This window comes from Thermobia domestica, chromosome 7, assembly GCF_964235325.1.
Source record: "Thermobia domestica chromosome 7, izTheDome1.hap1.1, whole genome shotgun sequence".
NCBI lineage: Eukaryota > Metazoa > Arthropoda > Insecta > Zygentoma > Lepismatidae > Thermobia > Thermobia domestica.
In genome coordinates, this window is record NC_137460.1 from 146,313,099 (window position 1) to 146,334,839 (window position 21,741).

General features: G+C 34.0%; 1 protein-coding gene across 2 annotated transcripts in view; it reads right to left on the minus strand.

Annotated features, from left to right (window-relative positions):
- Positions 1–772: 772 nt before the first annotated feature.
- The window catches only part of N (neurogenic locus Notch protein), a 174,477-nt gene continuing 153,508 nt past the window's right edge, over positions 773–21,741 (minus strand). Inside the window, exons 13-20 of one of the 2 annotated variants that reach the window (XM_081765366.1) lie at positions 19,493–20,726; positions 17,373–17,757; positions 15,032–15,279; positions 13,782–14,082; positions 11,502–11,543; positions 10,206–10,535; positions 9,018–9,263; positions 773–5,281 (exon numbers count right to left, since the gene is read on the minus strand). In XM_081765366.1, the coding sequence (XP_081621492.1) occupies positions 3,917–5,281; positions 9,018–9,263; positions 10,206–10,535; positions 11,502–11,543; positions 13,782–14,082; positions 15,032–15,279; positions 17,373–17,757; positions 19,493–20,726 (4,151 nt within the window). In that variant the 3' untranslated portion in view covers positions 773–3,916. The remainder of the gene's footprint in view (positions 5,282–9,017; positions 9,264–10,205; positions 10,536–11,501; positions 11,544–13,781; positions 14,083–15,031; positions 15,280–17,372; positions 17,758–19,492; positions 20,727–21,741) is intronic. The other variant, XM_081765367.1, reaches the window with a different exon arrangement.

A 21,741-nucleotide genomic window follows, 5' to 3' on the forward strand; every position in this document is an offset into this window, starting at 1 on the left:
CAACGGTTTTCTTATGAATTTTTAACAAGCAGAAGATCATAAATTTCAGGAAAGTTGAAAGTAAAGTACCGAAGTAATAGAGCCTCCTGCTTTGGGCAAAAGAACAATTGTATTTTGCGCGGCTAGTAAAGTAGAAGTACGATTACGCGAAGCAGAGAAATTTTGATCGCATTCTTTACGAGGGAGCACAAAGTCAGACTGGTATCTCTCAGAATTTTCCCTCGGATCGGCCTTCTCCACCAATCCCGTATCAGATAAAACCTTTCTACTATAAAAGAAATATTTATCAGCTAATTGAAAGGAAACCAAATGAAATTAAAAGGAAGTCAAAGGAAACATTCATATGCTCAAGTACACATATAATAAACAAACACAATAAATAAAAATCATGAACATAGAATAATCAGATAAAACAAGAGACGAATAACTCTATGAAAAAACTACTAATTCACATATGTTGGCTTTGAATCAAACACAAATTTCCACATCACAAACTGGTATAGTCTGTAATACAGTGTTTTTCCTATGTAAACGGTACTATATGATGTTTTGAATAAAACGGGGGGAGAAATAGCGCTTTTGAATTAATTAGATACATGTAAATACCATTCGATGACATGTAAGTACATGCTAAATGACAATATGTGGTCATGAATCAGAGTATGATTCAAGGATTTTATAAAGATTAAATCAGTGAATTATATTTCTAAGATGATGTATCAAGACAAATCTTAACCTAACATAATAATAACAATTAAAAATGAAGTCATACTTAAATATCATAAAAATGGTTTATTTTTAAACTACGATACAAAGTATCATATGCACAACCCACAGAAGGGCTACAATGAAAGTTGCTTTTATACAAAATGTGAAAAAAAATGAACAAAAGAAACACCAAGAGATTTGTGTAAGTAGATATTCTTACATAATTTCCAGTATTTAAAATCAAAATGGGTTCAACCGATTGCAAATGTAAGTTTAAAATGAAATTGTACTAACAAACTTTAAGTAGAAACAAAATAAATAGGTATTGTTTGTTTTAATTTCTAATTTGTAGATTCCATGATGTAATCAAAACATAAATTTCTTCTCTTAAATCCATAACAAAACCAACTCAACCGAATTTTCATCAATGGTTTTGGAATGTTACATAATTTTTTTGAACACACAGCACAATTATAAGTCATTATAAAATATATTTCTATCTTTCAATAATAAATACAAAACGCTATCGGTATACATTGTAACCTTTTTCTTTCTTCTAAAATACATGATGAATTTTATTACTTTGTAAGGCACAATTCGAATACATAAACTATCTGAATGTTTATTTAAATTGGTCCCTTTAATGATGGAATTTTTTTTATCACAATATTTTCACTGTATTCAACTCGTAAAACAGTACACAAAGTTATCAGAAAAATATCTGTAGCTTTCCAATCCACTAATCTTTTTCAAATTACTATTTTTTTATATATATAAAAAACTTCAGTAAAATAGTAGTGTATAAAAGATCTGTCTCTTCATATACATATTTATATCGATATAATTATATTTAAAATTAACAATAAACGAGCTGTTGCCAAAGATCTTTGTTTAAAATTTCTGAGAAAGTTATACACTATCAAGTATGTACAAAATATACATACAGGCCCTTATTTCTATCTACGATCATGAATCTAACGAATATATATATATATAAAAGGAAACTATACAGGCCAGATTAGTAACATGTACTAATAATATATAAGTGAAGTTTTTTAATTAACTATTAGAGACAAAATAAATACACCAATTTCTTCTTTGGGTAAAAAAAGCAACTTAGAGAATTTTTCAACAGTAATTTCTAGTTTATGTAATCAATCCACCTATGTTCTACATATAAAAGTTCAATCTGTACGATTGAGACTTAACTATATTTATTCGGATATTGTTTGCTTATCAATTTCATATTTATTGCTGTTCATTCACTGGATCGCTATTTAAATGGAGCACCAATTCGAAAATGTCTTCGTTTCCTTATAGAAATAATGACTGAAAATGAGATACAATCTACATAAAAAAAATACACCAATAAATTACAGGTGGGTTCTAAGAAAGCGACGAAAATAGTGGGATGATAAGATGAATGCCCCAGAGTTACACGAAAATAATAATGTACTCTTTTTAATTCGAAGGGCTAAATTATATGAATTGAAAACTAGTGTACTTTTTTTTTTCCTCAACAAAAAATTCACCCTATTTTTTTAAATTAAAAAAAAACACCAGAACTTGAACACTTATGATGAATTTCTCATACGTACATACACACACACACATACATATGGTCTACTAACAACATTACGTATTCTTATGAATATATATATATATTTTTTGTGATATGTGATATATAATCATGAAGCACCTCAATCGCACAATTTCCTTCATGCAAAATAAAATACGACGAAATGATTTTTTGCACTTATTACTTACTTCACATGGCAATCACACATTGGAACAGAAAGGTGAAGGGACAACATTCATGATTTTGGAGTTTTGTTTTATGACAAGAGATTAATTACCTAAAAATATAATTTTGGAAACAAAACGTAAATGTAGGAAGAAGATATCTACGTTTTGTCTTCTTATTACTGTAGATTATACCACATCTTTCCCAATTCAGTTCCATTTTTTTTTAACTTTATATTTTATAACGATTTTTGTCAAAATAAAATACATATACAAATATATATATATAATATATATTTATATCACAGCTTGACACTTGTTCACGATATTTCTCATAGGACTTTAAGACAGAGATGCAAATATATGAAATGATCTGGTTAGCATGATGAAGGAACACGGAAAGCAACAATTGCATTGAAAAATACAAGGAAATAAAATAAGATAAAGTGAAATGAAATAACATTAATATGGTGGATTATCTACAGAAATTTTGTATATACACACACATCATGCTAATTCCAGGAGATTTCAATTTTTTTGTTTATACACTGCTACCATTCTAGTTCTAAATATACAAGACTAACATCCGACTGATAACAACCATATATACTCCCATGAACAGAAACCTTGGACTTAAACGTGAAACAAAATGATTTCGATTTGTAATACTGCAAACACAGAAGCATTAAAAAAAAAAAAAAAAAAAAAAAAAAAAAAAAAAAAAAAAAAAAAATATTACAAGATAAGATCTGGAACATAGCATCTCTGACAGCCCCATTACATTACTCTCCGTAAGTACAAGGGCCTTCTATATTCTTAAAGTGCAGTATAAAACTTAGCCTATGTCTTTGTACATTTTACTAAAAGTTTAAATATTCACATAAGATATTAACGTTGTAGCAACAGTCGGTAATATTTTTGTCACTTTATTGAATATATATTATTAATATTATTATCAACTACGTTCATTCAACGTTCAATACTTGTTCATTGGCAAAATTCTTCACAGTCACATTTAAATGCAGAAGGCACATATTTACTAATAAAAGTTCAAAATTCATACCTTCTGTCACTGCTCATGTTCTTGTAGAACACACGCTAAGTTGAGCATAATGTATTTTATAGTGTATAAAAATATTTTGTGTAACATGAATCCGTACATAATCCATTTTGTCTATGTCTATATATATATTTATATATATGTTTGTAACAGACTTTTAGTTTCATATCATCACTGGTAGGCACACTTCAAAGGCACTACGATCACTAGAAAATGTTACTTTTACATCACTTGAACACTTTATGAACGTCAATTTATTAACACCATCATTACACGTAATTTCGTGAACATTCACTACAGCACACTCCACTACAGTTCATCTGAGATGTTGCACGTAAATTATAATTTCTTTTTATATTTATAGTCTCTGGATATAAATAAACAGTCTTTGCTTTCATCGTTCATTTATATATAAATCGCTTCAGGTTGTTTTGAGTTCGGTACTCCTGAATACATGTTTGAAGGTCCTGTAGGGCTGGAAATCCCCTCTGACCAATCAGAATTCGAATGAGGAGAAGACGATGACCAATGTCCGGGAGATTCAGGGGAAGGAGTTGGGAAATTCTCTGGTGGTTGTATCATGTGTTGGGGCGTAGCTTCTGGCCCTACATGCGAGTGTTGAGAAGGTGGTGTCAAATAGTGAGATTGAGCATAGTACTGCTGTTGAGCTGATGGATGTCCTTGCAAAGTATTGTGGGGAATATTTGTATATGAGAGTTGCATTTCCTGCGGAAAATCAAACCCGACTTGGAGGGCATTGGCATTTTGTTGGATGGACGCAGCGTGTTTCTGCTGCGTAGCTGCTCTCATAGCAGCGATATGGGTCGGAGAGGTTGGAAGCGATGGCCGTGATTTCACGGGAGAATTGAGTGCCTGAGGTGGAGAGCCAGTGTAGCTAGTAGGTGGAGACATGGTGTAGTTAGAAGTGACACTGTGAGGAGGAGATAGACTATGTTGCGTTGACTGATTGCTGTACGGCGGAGAAAGGGTATTAGGATGGGAATTGTTATTAACACCAGTCGCTGGTAGAGAAGTCTGCCTCTGGTGCACAATGTTTTGTTGTTGATGTGGTGCCAACCCAAAGCCACCATAAGCTCCAGAATCGATGCCCACAGTGTGCAAACTCTGCATAGACGCCGCACTTTTGATACAGTCCTCATAGGATGGCGGCTGCTTAGATGGAACAGAGCATGGGATCTCAAGATTCTGCATCGCCGGGTGTTGCATTGACAATCCATGTCCATTGTAAAGACTGTTATCGAATGGACTAGGAGTGCCATCTGTAAGACTGCCTACAGTATGCGGAGATTCCAGCGAAGTGACAGGAGAAAGGCTTGACGTACTCTCCACACTTTGAACATCGTGTATTTCCGGTTTCTTTTTCTTCGTGCTCGGTTTCCTCTTTACCCCGATTTCCCCATCGGGGCTTGTTGGAGATCCACTTTGTCCTCTGCTGTCGTTCAGGATGCTTGACTTCGGTCTCTTCTTCGATTTCGAAGATTTCCCAGCTGATCCAATAACTGTGGGAGGCGTGATGAGACCTGGAGATCCAAGAAGAGCCCCATTCGGGATGACAGTTACCATCTGTGGGCTTCGTGGTACGTGCTCGTCCAACAGACGAACAATATCGTGATGTAACCTCTCTTGAGCTACATCACGCGGTAATCTGTCCATATGGTCCGTGATCTCTCTGTTAGCAAAATTATCCAGCAACGATTTACATGCTTCAAAACTTCCTTCCCTTGCAGCCAAGAATAACGAAGTCTCATCCTTAAAAAGAAAAAATATATATATATATATAAGATTAAAATTGGTTATTTAAGATGAAAACTATTTAATTATTATAAATAATCAAATTTTAATATAAAGAAAGACATTCAAAGTCAAACAATATAAAGAATATAGTGAAAGGTGAAGCACGAAAAACTGGCCCGCTTCGCGGTCTGTACATATACCTGAAAAGCTCTGCCTGCAACAATGAAATAGTGACACATGACTTGTCTGCAATTACTGTGGATTATCCAGTACGAAAACCATGTTGACTTGGTTCAGACTTATGCTGGAAAGCGGCAGTTTTTCGTGCATGACTCGGTAGCACACTAACTGTGTTAACTTTTGACTCGTACTAAAGCACGTTTTTAAACACAAATTTTGCTTCACCATGTGAGAAGGATATATTGTTTTAAGAACTGTCTTGTAGTGTTTCCTTTCCTTTTATGTATTATAAAATGAGAACATTGAAACAAACTGTAAACTTTAATTAAACAAATGTCTATTTTTTTTTTTTTTTTTTTTTAATAAACTGTTCACATTAAATATTTCTCTCTTTATTTACGATGTACAGTAAACCTACGATTTAACGAACAGAATTTGACTAGTGTAGAAAATGTATTTCGTACACGGAGAACTTCGGGTACATTCGTCATAATTCGTGCGCGCTCGTAGCTTGAGACGTCAGTTCCGATCTTCTTGCGTTTACTGTGTTTTGTAGCGAATTGTAGTCTTCTGATACACATGGTTGCTATTGAAAACTGGGTAAACGTGCACTACAGTGATTAAAGGCTACCAGATTCTTAGTCAGGTGAAGAAAGAAAATGTTATGAAGAAGACTTGGTCGTGTCTAGTCCTAAATTACACCATTATCGCATTCGTAGAAAGATTTTGATTTAATTTGATGTTTTTGTTTGGCGTTCCTTTCAGCAGCGAGGTTATATGAGACGTGGACCTACATTTTAATGTGGAATCCGAACCACATCAACTCCCGCCGGGAATCGAACCACATGAACTCCGCGACAAAGGCACGTATACGCTAAGCGCTTAGCCACGAGGGAGCTCAGAAAGATTTTCAGATCCGAAAGTGATGCCTTATTATGAACATTTTAAGTAGTTTAGATCTTCAGTTATTAAGAAACAACATTCAACACAAAAGCACTGAAGCTTGAGTTTTTTTTTTTTTTTTTTTTTTTTTCTCTCCTACTACACGATCATAAGGAGTTTATTGAATGTATTGTGTACATTCAACATTTTAAATTATAACAAAATTCGCGACTTTCGGACACCCTTTCGCCCCAATTAGCTCGTTAAATTAAGAGTTTATTGTGTGTAAAAGTCAGTACTATTACGGATTCAAACCTTTTTTTTTCTCAGACGTGTTAATGTAATAATGATCATTTTTCATTAACAAATTAAAACGGTATACTCGAGTTCCTCTCTAAGAAAAGGAGGTTGGAACTTAAAGCAACACTGATAGAATAAAATATATTTCTGGATTTTAACCAAGGTGACTGTAGCATATTTTACATGAAACCCCTGTAATATGCAACCATTTACCAATAGTACCTAATTTTATATCACAGAAATTATGTTTTATTAATTCACGGCAATGTAAGTCAAAAATCAAATAAAATGCGAAAAAATATTGATAGTTTTCAGATATGCAACAATGTTTCATTAGGGTGTCTACTAAAATTCCAAACTGAAATTTCGTGACTTCTTCGGGCCTTTTCTTTCCCAAACCATATAATTTAGTCACATTCTCAAGAGCCAATTTGGATGCGAATTGGGCCGAATTTTCATGCATGCAGTAGAAGCGTGCTTTGCTTGCAATTTGGTAGCGTCTAAAGCCGACCATAGACATTTTTGGTGGTGAATTTTGACGTTTTCATGAACATTTTTTAGTCTATACTTACAGATTTTATACAGATAAAATAAATCGTGACCCAAAAGCTAAATTTCGTGACTTTTTCTTGACTTTCATGACCGTTTTCTGATGTCGTGACTTTTTCATTACTTTCGTGACTTTCGAGACCAACAGACACCCTCTTGATGAAATAGTTTGCTTTTAGATTTGTATTGGTACTAGCAAACCCATGCAAAATAATTGCTATAGTTCTTTAGTAGAGAACTAAATACATATGTATCAAGCAGCTTCTTTCTGAAAAATTATTACCTAGGTAATAAGCACGCTGGGTACTTGACATGACTGAAGCTGGAAATCAAACCTAAAACTTTTGATTGTCAAAACCACCAGAGACCTTCAAGTAACACAGCTTCCCTACTCTACAACATTCAATTAATTCAACTAAAATCACTTTTGAAAAATATTTTGCTCAGAAATTAACTATTGATATTTTGAATCAAAGACGCTTTGGGATGATGGGAACGAAGAAAAGAAGAGAATCTGAAGAAACAAAGAAAGAAAAAAAGATTGCCATAAAGAAAATTGAAAGCTGATTGTTAGAGCAACTCCACATGTAAAACTTGACGGCTCTTTAACACGAAGTCTAAAAAACTATTTCCTGTGTCATGATAATCCCCACACTATAAGAAAACTACAAGTTAGTTCAACTGACAATAATTACTTACTTTGGAAAAACAAAAAAATTACTTGCAAACCATCTTGAGCATACAAGGTACAGTATTTCCATGCACTTTAAGATTCTTTAACTTTATTACTAATAGCTACATGTTTTAACCAAAGTGATTGTTAATGTGAAGGCGAACTGAATATCATGTATCGTACACACTTTTCATATTTTTTGTGTATTTTTTCACCCAGTCACATAAGAATGAATAAGTTTGCTAAATATAAGGAAGAATAAAAAAGAAACATGTAAAATGATTATACAGCTGCGGAGAAAAATTCTGGAATGTGTTGGCTCCCTCTCGAATCTGAATAATAAGTTGCTAATAGAATGATTGGCTTTACAGTTGTGATATTTCAGTACGAAATTCTACCTTACTGAGAAGATGAAATATGAGCCATTTAACTTTCTTTTAACAGATAGTTTCCACATAATAGAAGTCATAATTTTGGCGATATTCAATATTTCTGGTATATAAATAAGAATAAAGAATATTAAGCCTCTAATGTGCAATCCCATATCTTTAGAAAGTATGAAGTTATTAGAAGGGATTCCTCATTTACTGCTGATAATTAAATTATGAATAACGCGTGGTCGTGGTTTGAACACGATGATATCAATGTACGCTGAGACAAATGTTCGCCTGTTTGCATATAATAACCTGCTATGACACATTAAAACCTCAAATATAGCTAGACTTAAGGGTCTTCACCACAACGAAATTAAACTACCGCTAATTTTATAGTTTTTCTATATCTTCAAAACAAATAAAAATATTCGAAAGCAAAGACGTACTAGACAATATTATTTTGCATGTGATACAGTTACCAGAACTCATCTATCGGCTTTCGATTTGCAACTGTTGATAGATTTAGCATTTTTTGCGAGTTCTGTAAGTAGCGGCACACCAAAGGCAGATAGGTGAGTAGTGGTAAAGTTATCAATGCAAAATTACATTGTCTAGTGTACTACGTGTTTGCTTTTTGATTATTTTTACTTGTTTTGAAGATATTGCAGAAAAACTAAAATCTGCAGTAGGTTACTTTTGCCGTGGTGAAGATTCTTAAGGTCTGCTGTTTCTAACTGTGGGTGAAGGTGTATATATACGTATTAGAAGCTTGCGTGCTAAATGTTTTGTTTACCTTATCGTCCTGAGCATCCCTATTTGCTCCATGAGCCAAAAGAATATTGACTGCATCCACATTGTTGACTGCTGCAGCCCAGTGCAGCGCCGTTTTTCCACTGTTGTCTGCTGCATTGATATCGGCGTCTGCGTTTATGAGGTCTTCAACCATTCCTTCAATGGCTAGTCGAGCAGCCAAGATCAATGGAGTTGTTCCATCATGCATTCTTGCGTTCAAATTTGTAGCCCTATTCCTCAACAGTATCTGTGAAGAAGAACAATCGTAAATATAAATGCTGATAATATACAATACGCACTCATATGTAGGTCTAATATTTTACATGAATGAAAAAATAATAATAATAATAAAAAAAAAGACTGCTATATTTCAAAATTTTTGTTGAATAGAAGAAAAGAGCACAATTAAGAATCCTATGAGGAATTCTTGAATATTCTTTACATGAATAAATACGCTACTTAATTGAAATATTTGACTATTATAGACGTGTTACAAAATTTCATTCATCTCATTTCTCTTACCAGGATTCTTCGTTTACGGCACATGTTTTCTAAATGCACACAAATGCTACAGAAACGTATCAACAATGAAATTTATCACTCTGACTTGTATATTTAATATATACAATTTGAATAAGAGATTAAAACCATAACTATTTTACTCGGGAAATCATTAAAATATACTCTATTCTGTATCCAGAATTTCAAATAAACTGTAATACTATTTTTCAATCTGTATAGATCTGTAATATAAAGCATTTCATAAAACGTACATTTTTACATTCCATTTCCAGTTGACGTTTCAGAACACACAAGTTTTAAATGTCTACCACAAATTAAAATAGTGCACGTACTTATACACCATAATTGCCAGCATAAGACGCACTCCTTTTCCTTTATAAGAAAAAGTCCGAAAATGGAATGCGTTTTATACTACAATTTTGCTTACTTCAATTTCAGTACGTTTCCGTGTTTTTTGATGTCTTCCTTGTTTCTTTACGGTGTTCAACAGCAGTTCAGCTACGTACAGTGCAGTGATTCAATAATTGTAGTCTGGATACAATCGCTTTATTTACTATATCATAATATGTATGCTTTCATCTGGATGCATATGCGTTATAGGTATGTCCAAACACGATCTGAGACGAATGACTATAACTACGCTTAAATGTATTTTTACCCTGCTCACCTGGAAAACACCCATAGCATCTGCTGCTACTGCCGCATGGAGAGGCGTCCTTCCTGTGTTGTCCTGAGAGTTTGCATCCGCTCCTGCGTCGAGTAATCGTTTGGCTGCGTCTGCACGTGCGTACCTGGCAGCCAAATGAAGGGACGTTTCTCCCGTTTTATCCATAGTCGCATTCAACTCAGCTCCTTGAGCTACAAGGTCAGCAATCACTGCTGCGGTGCTGTCTTCCTCTTCGTCTTCTCCTGTATCAAGGCCTCCCCCACGCACTGCAGCTACCATTAGTGGCGTCATTCCACAGGGGCCTCGGGCATCAACCTCTGCCATACCCTCCTACAAATCAAAATTGCAATAGATAAAATCAACATAACTTACTTACACGCAATGGATAATTGAGTTTGTACAGAGACAGTAGAATACTACACACACACACACACATACATGCGTACGTATATAAAGTAGGTATCAACAATCTCAAATCACAATTATGATACAGGGGCTCCTAAAGTCACTATTCCATGAAATAGAAGTTTTAGCTAAAAGTTCTAATGGAATTACTATATCTATACAGATATACAAAATTTGTGTTCCTTAATATTCGAAATTCAAGTACGTGCAATGTTTGCATATAAGACAATCAGTAAACTTTAGTAGAGCTACATGCGTGTGTAAACATATCCAATAATACTGGACGTGTAGATGAAAATCTATTTTTCACGGCAAACGTCTCAGTGCGTTATTGCTAGCCTACCTGTTGCTAACAGATGTCGCTAGCGTACAGGCACTTGCCGATTTAAACTATCGTGACGATTAAATTGCAACTTGATAGATGTAGTGTCTGAATTGAATTATTTCAAATTAGACCGTATGCATATTTATATTTAAGCATTAATATTTATATGTTTCTAAGTAATCTATTGTGACGATTTAACTGCAACTTGAACTATATTGTTTGCATTTAATTACTTCAAAATACATAGTGACTGATAATATTGAACATTAACGCACTTTACTGTTTATTATTAAGACAAAGGCCGTAACCATAATAGATTTGAGCATTAATATCTGTGTAACGTCATGTTGGTTGATGGGCAAACTAGAACACGATTTTAACCTATAGTATACAGCAGGCCGAAGGTTTGGGCGCGAAACTAGTTTAATACAATTAATGCTATCATGCTGCCGAACATTTTCTTATATTTTCTTCTGTTCTGCGGGAGTTTGATGGTGACTTTCGGGATACCCTGTTCATAAAACACCAATAATACAAATCGTAAAGAGTATTAATGAAGGACTAACCATTTTAAGTACGGGGTTCCATGGAAACGCGCTGAGATGATCCTGTGGGAAAAGATGAGCCCTGTTAGTGTACAAACTCTTTTATTTCAAAGTTAACTAAAATACACTCTTTAAAGAAATGATTACTACACATGCCGTGACGTTGGATACTATAATTCATAAGTATTGGCAATAATGGAACTGTTGAAACATACGAGTACTTTTGATATTATTTGATGATATCCGTAATTTCTTAACTTATTTTGACTGATAAACATTGTATCAAAATGTAATAAACACGAAGAAGAAACTTTCAACATTAAGTATAAAACTAAACAAAGTCACTTTATTTTTGTTGCTATTGACTTCTGAAATTCCCACAAAATATTGTTAAATTTTGATTTTGGAGCACACAATACAATTACGAAACTGACGCTTTTTGTCCAGTTATCGCATATGGAAACGTGTCCATCCGATCCCCGCCTATCAGAAATCGAACTGGGGAATTATCATTTTTACTATATTATTTTCCGGTTTCTACGTTTATTAAATGAAAATGAAGCATAAGTATTCACGGTACACTTGAAATACAATAAAATGGTTCCGGAAACGATCAACTATTGAACAGCAATTGATCAAGTTTAAATGTTGCTTCCAAAATTACTACAGCCTTATTGCCACACATTACGAATTGCTATTGTTATGTAATTACATCTTATTACCATCATGTTTGATGAACAATTTTACAGTATGATTTAACTAAGAGTAGGATTACTAGACTGAGGAGTCAGGTGTAGAGGATGCGAACAGCAAATCTACACTTCAATCCACAGTTAACGAATTCAAAAAGTTAAAAGCACTGCCATATTAAACTTTAGGGGCAGTTTGTTTCATTTCTCCAACACGTACAAATAAGTATATTAATATGGTTAACATGTTAATGATTAAAGACAGGAACACGCAATGCTTATAGTATTTACTTAAAGACAGAGATTGACGCATTTATAATCTAATTATCAAAGAGAGAAGTGAAACAATTACTGATTCTGTAAGAGTTTTTCTGTACAGTTTCGACCATTTACTCTGTAATTTTGTTTATCCGGTTAAACCACTCGCATGAAGATAAAACTCCTTTATAAAATACATTTTGCATTTTTAGTGCAGGGATTCTAAAACTGATACACCAGTTGTTTATGCAGAACTGTTTTTACGGCCACTTCTTCATAAAAGAACTAAAGATGTAACAAGTCTTCCGTATGTGTAACAATGTGCAAGTCAGTTTTAAGTGTTTCACTTCATCTTTTTAATAAAGTTTGTAACACTGCTCACAGAATTGTCAAATTTAATCCTTAAAAAAAAAAATATATATATATATATATATATATATATATATATATACGATGATACATTTTAGGAAGTGTGAGGTATGTGGAAAAAAAAAGAAAAGAAGAAAAGTACAAGCATCTAAAGTCCTACGGAATATGCCTGATATATATACCTATTTAAAAAAAATACACACACAAGACATATATGATTACGTTTCGGGTAGTACTGTACAATGCTTGGAAGATACAGTGGCTGCATTAAAACAGTGACCACCTGAACGCTTCATTGTGGTACTTTCCATTCCTTTATTTTCTTTTCTAGTTTTCGAACTCTTTTTTTTTTTTCTTCTTCTTCTTTATCTGATGAATCATTCAGCGAAAGTTTTTAGTACCAAACCGAATTCATACTACAAAATTAGCACGTGTAATCAACTTCATTTAAACTGAACCTAGTTTGTATTTTTTAGTAACTTTCCACCAGTGGTAAATATTTTGTATTTTTTAAATGCAAATGCATATTTGCTATGGTTTCAGAAAATGCCTGCTTGCACATCTTAAAAGCACATTTAGGAATTTTAATGCTTCACAGTGTTTATATTCGTTTGTAATTTACAGAACAGGATGTGGGGAACTGATTAATGTTCATTAAAATTTGTTTCTATGTTCCATGTTTTCAATTTCCCACAAAGGCATGTTGCGAACTGTCGTTAAATAAATTTAATCAGGTGCGAATGTAGGAATGCATTACAACATTTTACAAAGCTAGGATCACTTAACATTTTAAGTGTACTATTCTGTAATTAACACTGGAATTATAATGAGTCTCGCATATTCTGAATATATTTTATTTATTTTTAAGTGCATAATTATCAGAAACGTACCACAATACAATGAGGAAACAACAATAATTATGATGACTGTACAATCTACGCTGTTAAACAAGAATACTGAGCAACAAACAAGTCAAAATACTTACACTCGGTGGCGTAAGAATGGCTCCATCGGTATGTCTGATATCTGCTGCATGAAGATGTTGCTCTGTCCACATTCTAGGCTCCACTTCGTCATAATCTGTTACCACAGTGTGGTCACTTCCATATCCAACTTCCGATCGAAGCCTTTTCGGTGGGGGTAGCTCTGAGTCATCGTCTGACCACTGTCCTTGGCCAGGTATTTCTCCAACATCCATATCTAAACACCCTGACGATGGCTGTTTGTTCAGATTTCTCATTTCTTGTCCATCTGGACCTCTTCTTCTTGAACGTCGACGCTGGCCACTAAAATATAAATTAAGTTTGTCGTAAAGATTAAGACATTATGATTAAAAATTTGACTAAAACACAAAAGAAATTTGATATTTCGTCATATTTCATTAGTAATTACTACGGTTCGAATTGTTATGACTTAAAAGAAAGTTAGGACAAACGTAATTCTTTTGCAGATTAAAAATTAAACTCACCTTTCATTCTCAGGCTTTGTTTAACACACATGTTACGTAAAAATCTGGTTATATGTTTTTATATGATCGAACTATATTTCTAAGGGAAAACAAAATCTCTACCCACTAAAATTTCAACACATAGTAAATGTAATAAACAATCATTTTTGGCTACAATATAATTTCGAAAAGAGAGAGTAACATGCAAGAATATGGCCAAAAAAAGTGTCAAGTTCAGAAAAACAAAGTAAAAAAAAAAAAAAAAAAGTGTCTAAACTAACTTATCTACGGTAAAACAAGCCAGAAAAAAAAAATAATAAACCATGTCAGAAAAATTCGAAAGTTATTAATTACAATATAAATAACATGCATGGCAATATGGTGTATAGAATATTTCATACCGTTTTGCTTTTTGGGAATTACTTGTAAGATATTTGTATAAATAGCATTATTCTGATTATGACAAAATATTTTTCTAAATAACTACAGAATAGCATATACAAGAAATACATAATATTCCACATGTAGCAAAATACTATGGGCGCTTAACGGATCCTACAACAATTGCTTAACTAACACTGTTCCAACAAGGAGGCACTGTATTTTCGTAATAATGTATGTAGTGTATTTTCTTGAGTTGCAGAAAAGGGTGTTGACGAAATTTTCATAAACTCTACATAAATTTTCGTAAATTTTTATCTAAAGAAACTCGAATAAAATGAACTGAAGTTAGTTACAATAGCATACTAATGTCAGTATAAGGAAAATGTGTACTGTATGTATCTTACCTGTTATTTCTCAGGAATCCTTCCGGAAACCAAGTGATGCCATGCGCTCTCTTTCTCTGAGTTGACACCAACACTCCGATCGCCAGTCCAATTAGAACAATGGCGAAACCTCCAATCACAATATAAGTAACATTACTCTGAGGATGTTGATCTCCTGGAGGTCCAAAGCCATCTCCTCTTACTTGGTATATAGGGAATTCTGGGCTTAAAGAGCGACTAGCGGCAGTTGCTGCCAGGAAATCTGCAGCCTATTAACAAAAATATAAATGACATATTAACATATTCAGAAGTTATGATGCATTTAAAAACATATCTTTGTAAATTCTAGACCAGAAATTGTTCACAACATATAACTGAGGAGTTAGCTCCAATATGGGCATATACCGTTATGTGCCCTTTTTATGGCTTTAAGAGGTCCGCCATATTATTCTGTGCTATTGTATGTAAAAATCTTTGAAATATTTCAATTATTGTGTCTGGTAGTAGTCCTGTCTGTTTGAACTAATCAATATTGGAAAAGCGTAAGATATCGTTCATACATCTTTTTTATCTTTGTGTGAAATGTATCTGCAATTTAGTACGTAAATACGGTGTATATGTATGTCTAACTTAGAAGACTAGTATTTAGAACCATAATTAAATGGTACCGAACTTGCTGGAAAGAAACCTGTAACAAGGGCAAATGGACGGACGAAGTGAAAGAGAACAGCAGAAATACAGGACATGCCAACCCCTCTAGCTCTGAAAACTGCGAGTTGCACAGACATTTTCAGCTGTCAAATATGTTTGAAATAATGTTGGAAGAGCGTGACCGAAGAACAGTAATGCACTTTAAACTGGAACGTATAGAACGTCTAACAAAGAAGTTTAACATTCTTGGCTTGCAAACTGCACAACAAATGAACTTCTTACGGAAACTACAATAAATCCGAAGCAAACCGACTGAAGTTTGATGCTATACAGTAACGGTAAACGTAACCAAGGTAAATGTGTATCAAAAATTCATTTTAAAGTTATCTCAAGTCAGCATAAAGAGAAATCGAGTCATTTAAAAGAAGATCCTTCGCAACGGTAGTTTTGAAGGAGTTTAAAATAATGAACAGACCGAGCGAATTACGCATCTCGATATAAGATCTTATTATATTGTACCTGCAATCAATACCTCACAAAGATCTTATATGTTGTTTAGGTTTCAGGTGTTCTATAGAACAAGAATATAACAACTTGCAAAACATGCATTATATCACGACAGAAACAAGACTAATCCATACATATTAGATTCATTTTATGTAAAAAGAACATAATATTCATTTCCTTGACTAGTAGATTATTTTTAAATAAACATATATTAATAATTCTACGCGATCTTTAAAACTTATTTCCCGAAAGTTATTATTTTGGTTATGTGTCGTTTCTGGAGCTAACTCCTCACTGATATATATCTAGGGTGTAATTGAACTACACTAACAAACTGTAAGAGATGATGCCTCACATCAAAATAAGAGAAAAAGTTTATTTCGATCTGTGGGGAAAAATGCATAGTTTCAGAGCTAAGGCCGTCCAAATTTGTGGAAAAGCTAAATTTCAAAACACGCTATTTCGAACTCAAGAAACCGTGGAGTGGCAGTCACTGAGAATTCTGCTGGGAGCATGTCGGGGAATAATACCCGTAAAAAATATCTTACACACCCATTGCACATCAATAAAATATGCATTTTTGAACTGCGCTGATATGGACCGCGACTCCACGGTTTCACGAATTCCAAATAGCGCGTTTTGAAATTTAGCTTTTTCATGATTTTGGACAGCCCTAGCTCTGAAAGTATGCACTTTTTCCTCCAGGTCCATATAAACTTTTTCTCCTATTTTGAGGTAAGGAATCACACCTTATAGTTTGTCGGTACAGTTCATTTAACACCTTGTGTGTTTACATATGGAAATTCGTGCACTTACATTAAAAAAAAAAAGTTTATTTTAAATGTTATACTAAGCCAAACAATTAATTTGCTTCTGGTTTATTGACAGTAACATTCTACTATACAAATTACTTAAACTGGAAGGAAAAAAAAAAAAAAAAAAAAAACACAGGCACAGGTAACTCATACGGAATTTGTGGATGCTGTACAGTGTGAGACAAATTATTAAGATTTTATAAGTATTTTTAATATAAGAATCACACTTGGATATGATGGTATTCAATCTTTCCAGTTAAGAAGAAGTAAAAGTTATCTCAAAATGATGACCTGTTATTAATGAAGATTACAGCTGTCTGTAAGAGCAGTTTTCATGTCCAAACAACTACATCACATCAAATGTACCATTGAAACAAAACTAGACTTACCTCACTTGCAGTACGGAAACACTCTTCATGCTGGTTACATTTCCGGTTGTCAATTTCTAAATAGACAATGACACCTTTGAGAACACTGCCATCATAAGTTGGATCCTGTGACGGATTCCAAGAGTAGATCATGTCATTGTTCATCAAATCCTTCTTCACTAGCACCGTTGTTCGTAGATAGTGGCCCATCCATCTCAAGAATGCAACGAGATTCTCCCGGAACATCTGGATGTCCATTAGAACCACCATGGATATCACTCCATCTGCTTTTGATGGTGGTAGAGTCTCACAATCAAGACCATCCCAGTTACATTCTTTATTATTGCACCCATAATCACAATGACCGTTTGCATAATGTTCTTGGCAGTAGGCATCATAAATGGGGCTGAAATAATAAAGATGAACGATTTTAGGAGAATCGTTAACAAAATTTATTTCTCTGATTACGTTTTCACACAGACATAAACATAGTAAGAAATCATACTATTATTATCAGTGCAACTAATTTAGATTGTTTTCATTACAAATCCTATTTATCTTCAGTAATCTCAAGCTTATTTGTATTATGTAGATCTATATTGTGCCAGACAGTAGAAACCATAGAACATATGATAATAAAGGTTATCCAATTATCACTTACATCAGATTCGTTAACTATGAAATCGTTCGTACCAGTTCAAGAGCTTACCAAAAGATGGCACGGCAAGTTTTTCAAATCGTATGGCGTTTCCTACATGCTTAGTAATATCAAGAGCATAAAAGTGGCATTGGATTATAGTGTGTTGTGAAAATTTATAACATGTCATTTTCACCAGAACTGAGGGAGTTTATTGCTTAAAGAGTATTGGAAATGCCTTTATATGCTATCTCCAGTGCAAATAAGAAAGCTGGAAATTTTGTTATATATATTCTGACTCGCCTGTTCCTACTAGTTCAACAATTATTTAGTATAATTAAAAGCTTCTGTGAAATAGAGAATGTTATGACACGAAGAAGAAGAGAAGGCTCTCTGAGTTTATACTGAAAGTAAATTGGAAGAGATAAGTGTGATATTCCAACAGTCTTCAATGAAAATTCTGTCCAAACTGGTAGCCCCATTACATGAGTGTTTCTTAGATCCAAAAGCAACATGTTACATACTTCATACTACCACGATATATCTGAAAGAATATTTAAGCAACACTCTGATTCAAGGTTTGTGGGCCTCAAAATTACTGCTTCCAGTGGAGTACACAGAAGTTCGTCAAGTGGGTGGTCAATAATTTCAGGTGTTTGTATAATTTTAATGTGCGGGTGGTCATATAATTTTAGTGTGTGAAATGTTTATTTTTTCATACCTTGCTCACGGGGGAATCGAATTTTCCTTGCGTACGCCACTGACCGATCCTATCATCCATTATCTACCACAATATACTTCATCCCCCAAGTTGGCCGATATATATATAAACATGTATGTAATACTTTTGATCGCTCCAGGAATTTCAAGCAAATCCGATTGTGCATTGCTAGTTATGTCCTTGCTAAAAGGTGTCATATTGACCTATGTTCCCACTTCAGGAAGATGTTTACCACCTTCATTCCCCACGTTGGCTGATATAAAAAAAAAAAAAAAAAAAAAAAAAAAAAAAAAAAAAACACGTATATCCTACTTTATTTTTTTTAAAAAAATGTAATTTTCTCTCCTGGTAATAAGAAAAGCTATTATTCCTTTTTATTTTTTTTTTTAACTACGTTCATTTGACAGACTTAACATGAATTTTAGCACGAAAAAGTACAAACAAATTTGATTTTAAATTAAACTTAAAATAAAGAGAATTCGAAGTTTAGCACATTGTTAAATATTGTATAAGTTTTGTTCACAAAAATGACGCTTCTCCAAAGCCTGTATGAGATAACGAACAGAATTGTTAGTCTTAATCAGCCCTTAACATTTTACTGAATCATTACTAAAAGTTAAAGGACATTGCTGAAACAAGAGGCCAGTTTTTATGTAAATGTCAAATAACCAATGGAAAGCGAATGTTATGTATGTTTTAAGCTATTTCTATTTCTCTGAAACTGAAAAGATGTCATTTGAAAGTTACGAAAAATAAAAACAAGTGTTCTCATCCAGTACTTACTTGCATTGTCCAAGATTCTTCTCGCAGTCTCTTCCATCGAAAAGGCACTGGGGATTGTTGCAAATCATATCACATTCCCCATTCATAAACACCTTCCAGCAGTTGATATCAGCCGTACAATTCTTCCATGGATTAATGCCTAACGAGCAATCTCCACCGTCAAAGTTACAAGCATATGTGTTGCATTCTTCGTTACAGTGTCCATTACCTGACTTTTCTTTGCAGTTCTGATCAATACAAATTTGTTGCTCTTTCTCAGGTTCAAAAGTGATGGGTGGTCGTCCGATAGGTCTGCCAGTGCCTCCCTTGAAGTTAATGTCGTAGCGCTCGCAGCTCTTTCCAGACCAATATTGAGGACAATGACAAATATAATCACCGACACCCTCCTGGCAAATTCCACCATTCTGACAAGGATTTATGTAGCATTCATTGCGAGATTTAAGCTCACAGTGTTTCCCAACAGCTCCTGGAGGACAATTACAATAATAGCCCATTTCATGATTACGGCAAGTGCCACCATTCAGACATGGATTATTGTCACAATTAAAGCCTGGAAATTCACAATTTTTACCATAGAATCCTTCTTGACACACACAACTGTGGCCATTCTCTTTCTTTGTACATATCCCGCCGTTCTGGCAGGGAGAACTATCACAGAAATTAACTTTTGCCTCACAATGTCTTCCCATATAACCTGGTTTACAGTTACAATGATAATTATTAACCAACTGTACGCAATCTTGTGTACCTTGTTCAACACATGGATTGGAAAGACATTCATTAATATCCCCTTCACAGCGCGGTCCGACAAATCCTGGAGAACACTGGCATTCAAACCCCCCAACTTTATCAATACAAGTGCCATTATTATGACACGCTCCAGGCTCACAGTCTTCAACATTGATTTCACATATTATTCCTAAAGTTCCAGGTGGGCAAGAGCAACTGAAGCTATTTACCATGTCATGGCACGTACCTCCATTCTGACACGGATTTGGATCACAGTCATTTATGTTCAGTTCGCAGTTCTGGCCCTGGAATCCAGGTGTACATTTACAAGAGTATGACCCAACCAGATCTTTACATGTTGCTCCATTTTGACATGGCGCACTATCACATTCATTTATTTCCTCTTGACAGTAACTTCCGGTGTAGCCATCCAGACATTGACACCAATGACTATTTCCTATGTCTCTACAGGTTCCATTGTTACATAAATCTTCAAGTCTTACGCCTGAAATTATTTAAAGAAAAACAAAAATTAGAAATCTTATGTCTAAGCAATCTTTGCAAGCATCAATAAAATATAGCATAAGTTTCAAATATCCAAACATCTATAAGTATAGTATGTCTTAAAAGAATGTCTGTTGCTTCATCTACGATAGGCAGAACATAATGTAATACTGAGTGTGTAGCTGACAATTTCCTTTCAATAACAAAGTGCTTGGTTACGCTGGTGATGTTGTGTATAGGACTACCTACGAGACAGAGTTAAAAGTTATTTCGTTTCGAAAAGGTGTCGTGAAATAACACCTCGTCTAGGAAAATGTGTCTATTTATAAGGAAGAAGTCTACCTTGTCCCGCACCTCGTCACGAAGATTATATTTCGTCTCTTCGGTGGCTAATTCTAGTTATGTAACATTTACCAAACTACACGGTTCTTCCAAATATACTTTTATTATTTTCAGTAATAAGAATAATTCTTACAGATAGCTAGAAACTCAAAACTGACACTACGTTTACCTTAAAGATCACTTATGTAATTTTACTGGTATCCCAAACATCAGGAATATCGAGGAGTTGGTAGTACAAACCAAAAATACCGCCTTCAATAAAATACTAGATTTCTTGGGCAACTAGGGCCAACATCTACAATCCTTACGGAAATACCGTTAAGTTGATGGAAGCGAGTTTTCGTATTTCACTCTTTACAAGTTCAAGTTAACAGTTCTTTAAGTAAACTTTATTATATTAAGGAATATACTACTTCCATTAGTCCATTAATCGTTTCATATAACAAACCTTGCATGGGTGTTTCATGCGTATTATCCAAAGTTTGATAATTACATTTAATTAACAAGGTACATTCGAAATGTTATTCTTACATTATTTATAATACACGATCGGAGAAACGCTTTAGAATGTCTTTCAAATTATTTTCATGCCGCTCGAGGTTAGAGTTTGATATTACTAAGTATCTTTTAGTTCAGTTCTGGTCATAACGTACGATAACAGATTCATCTTTAAG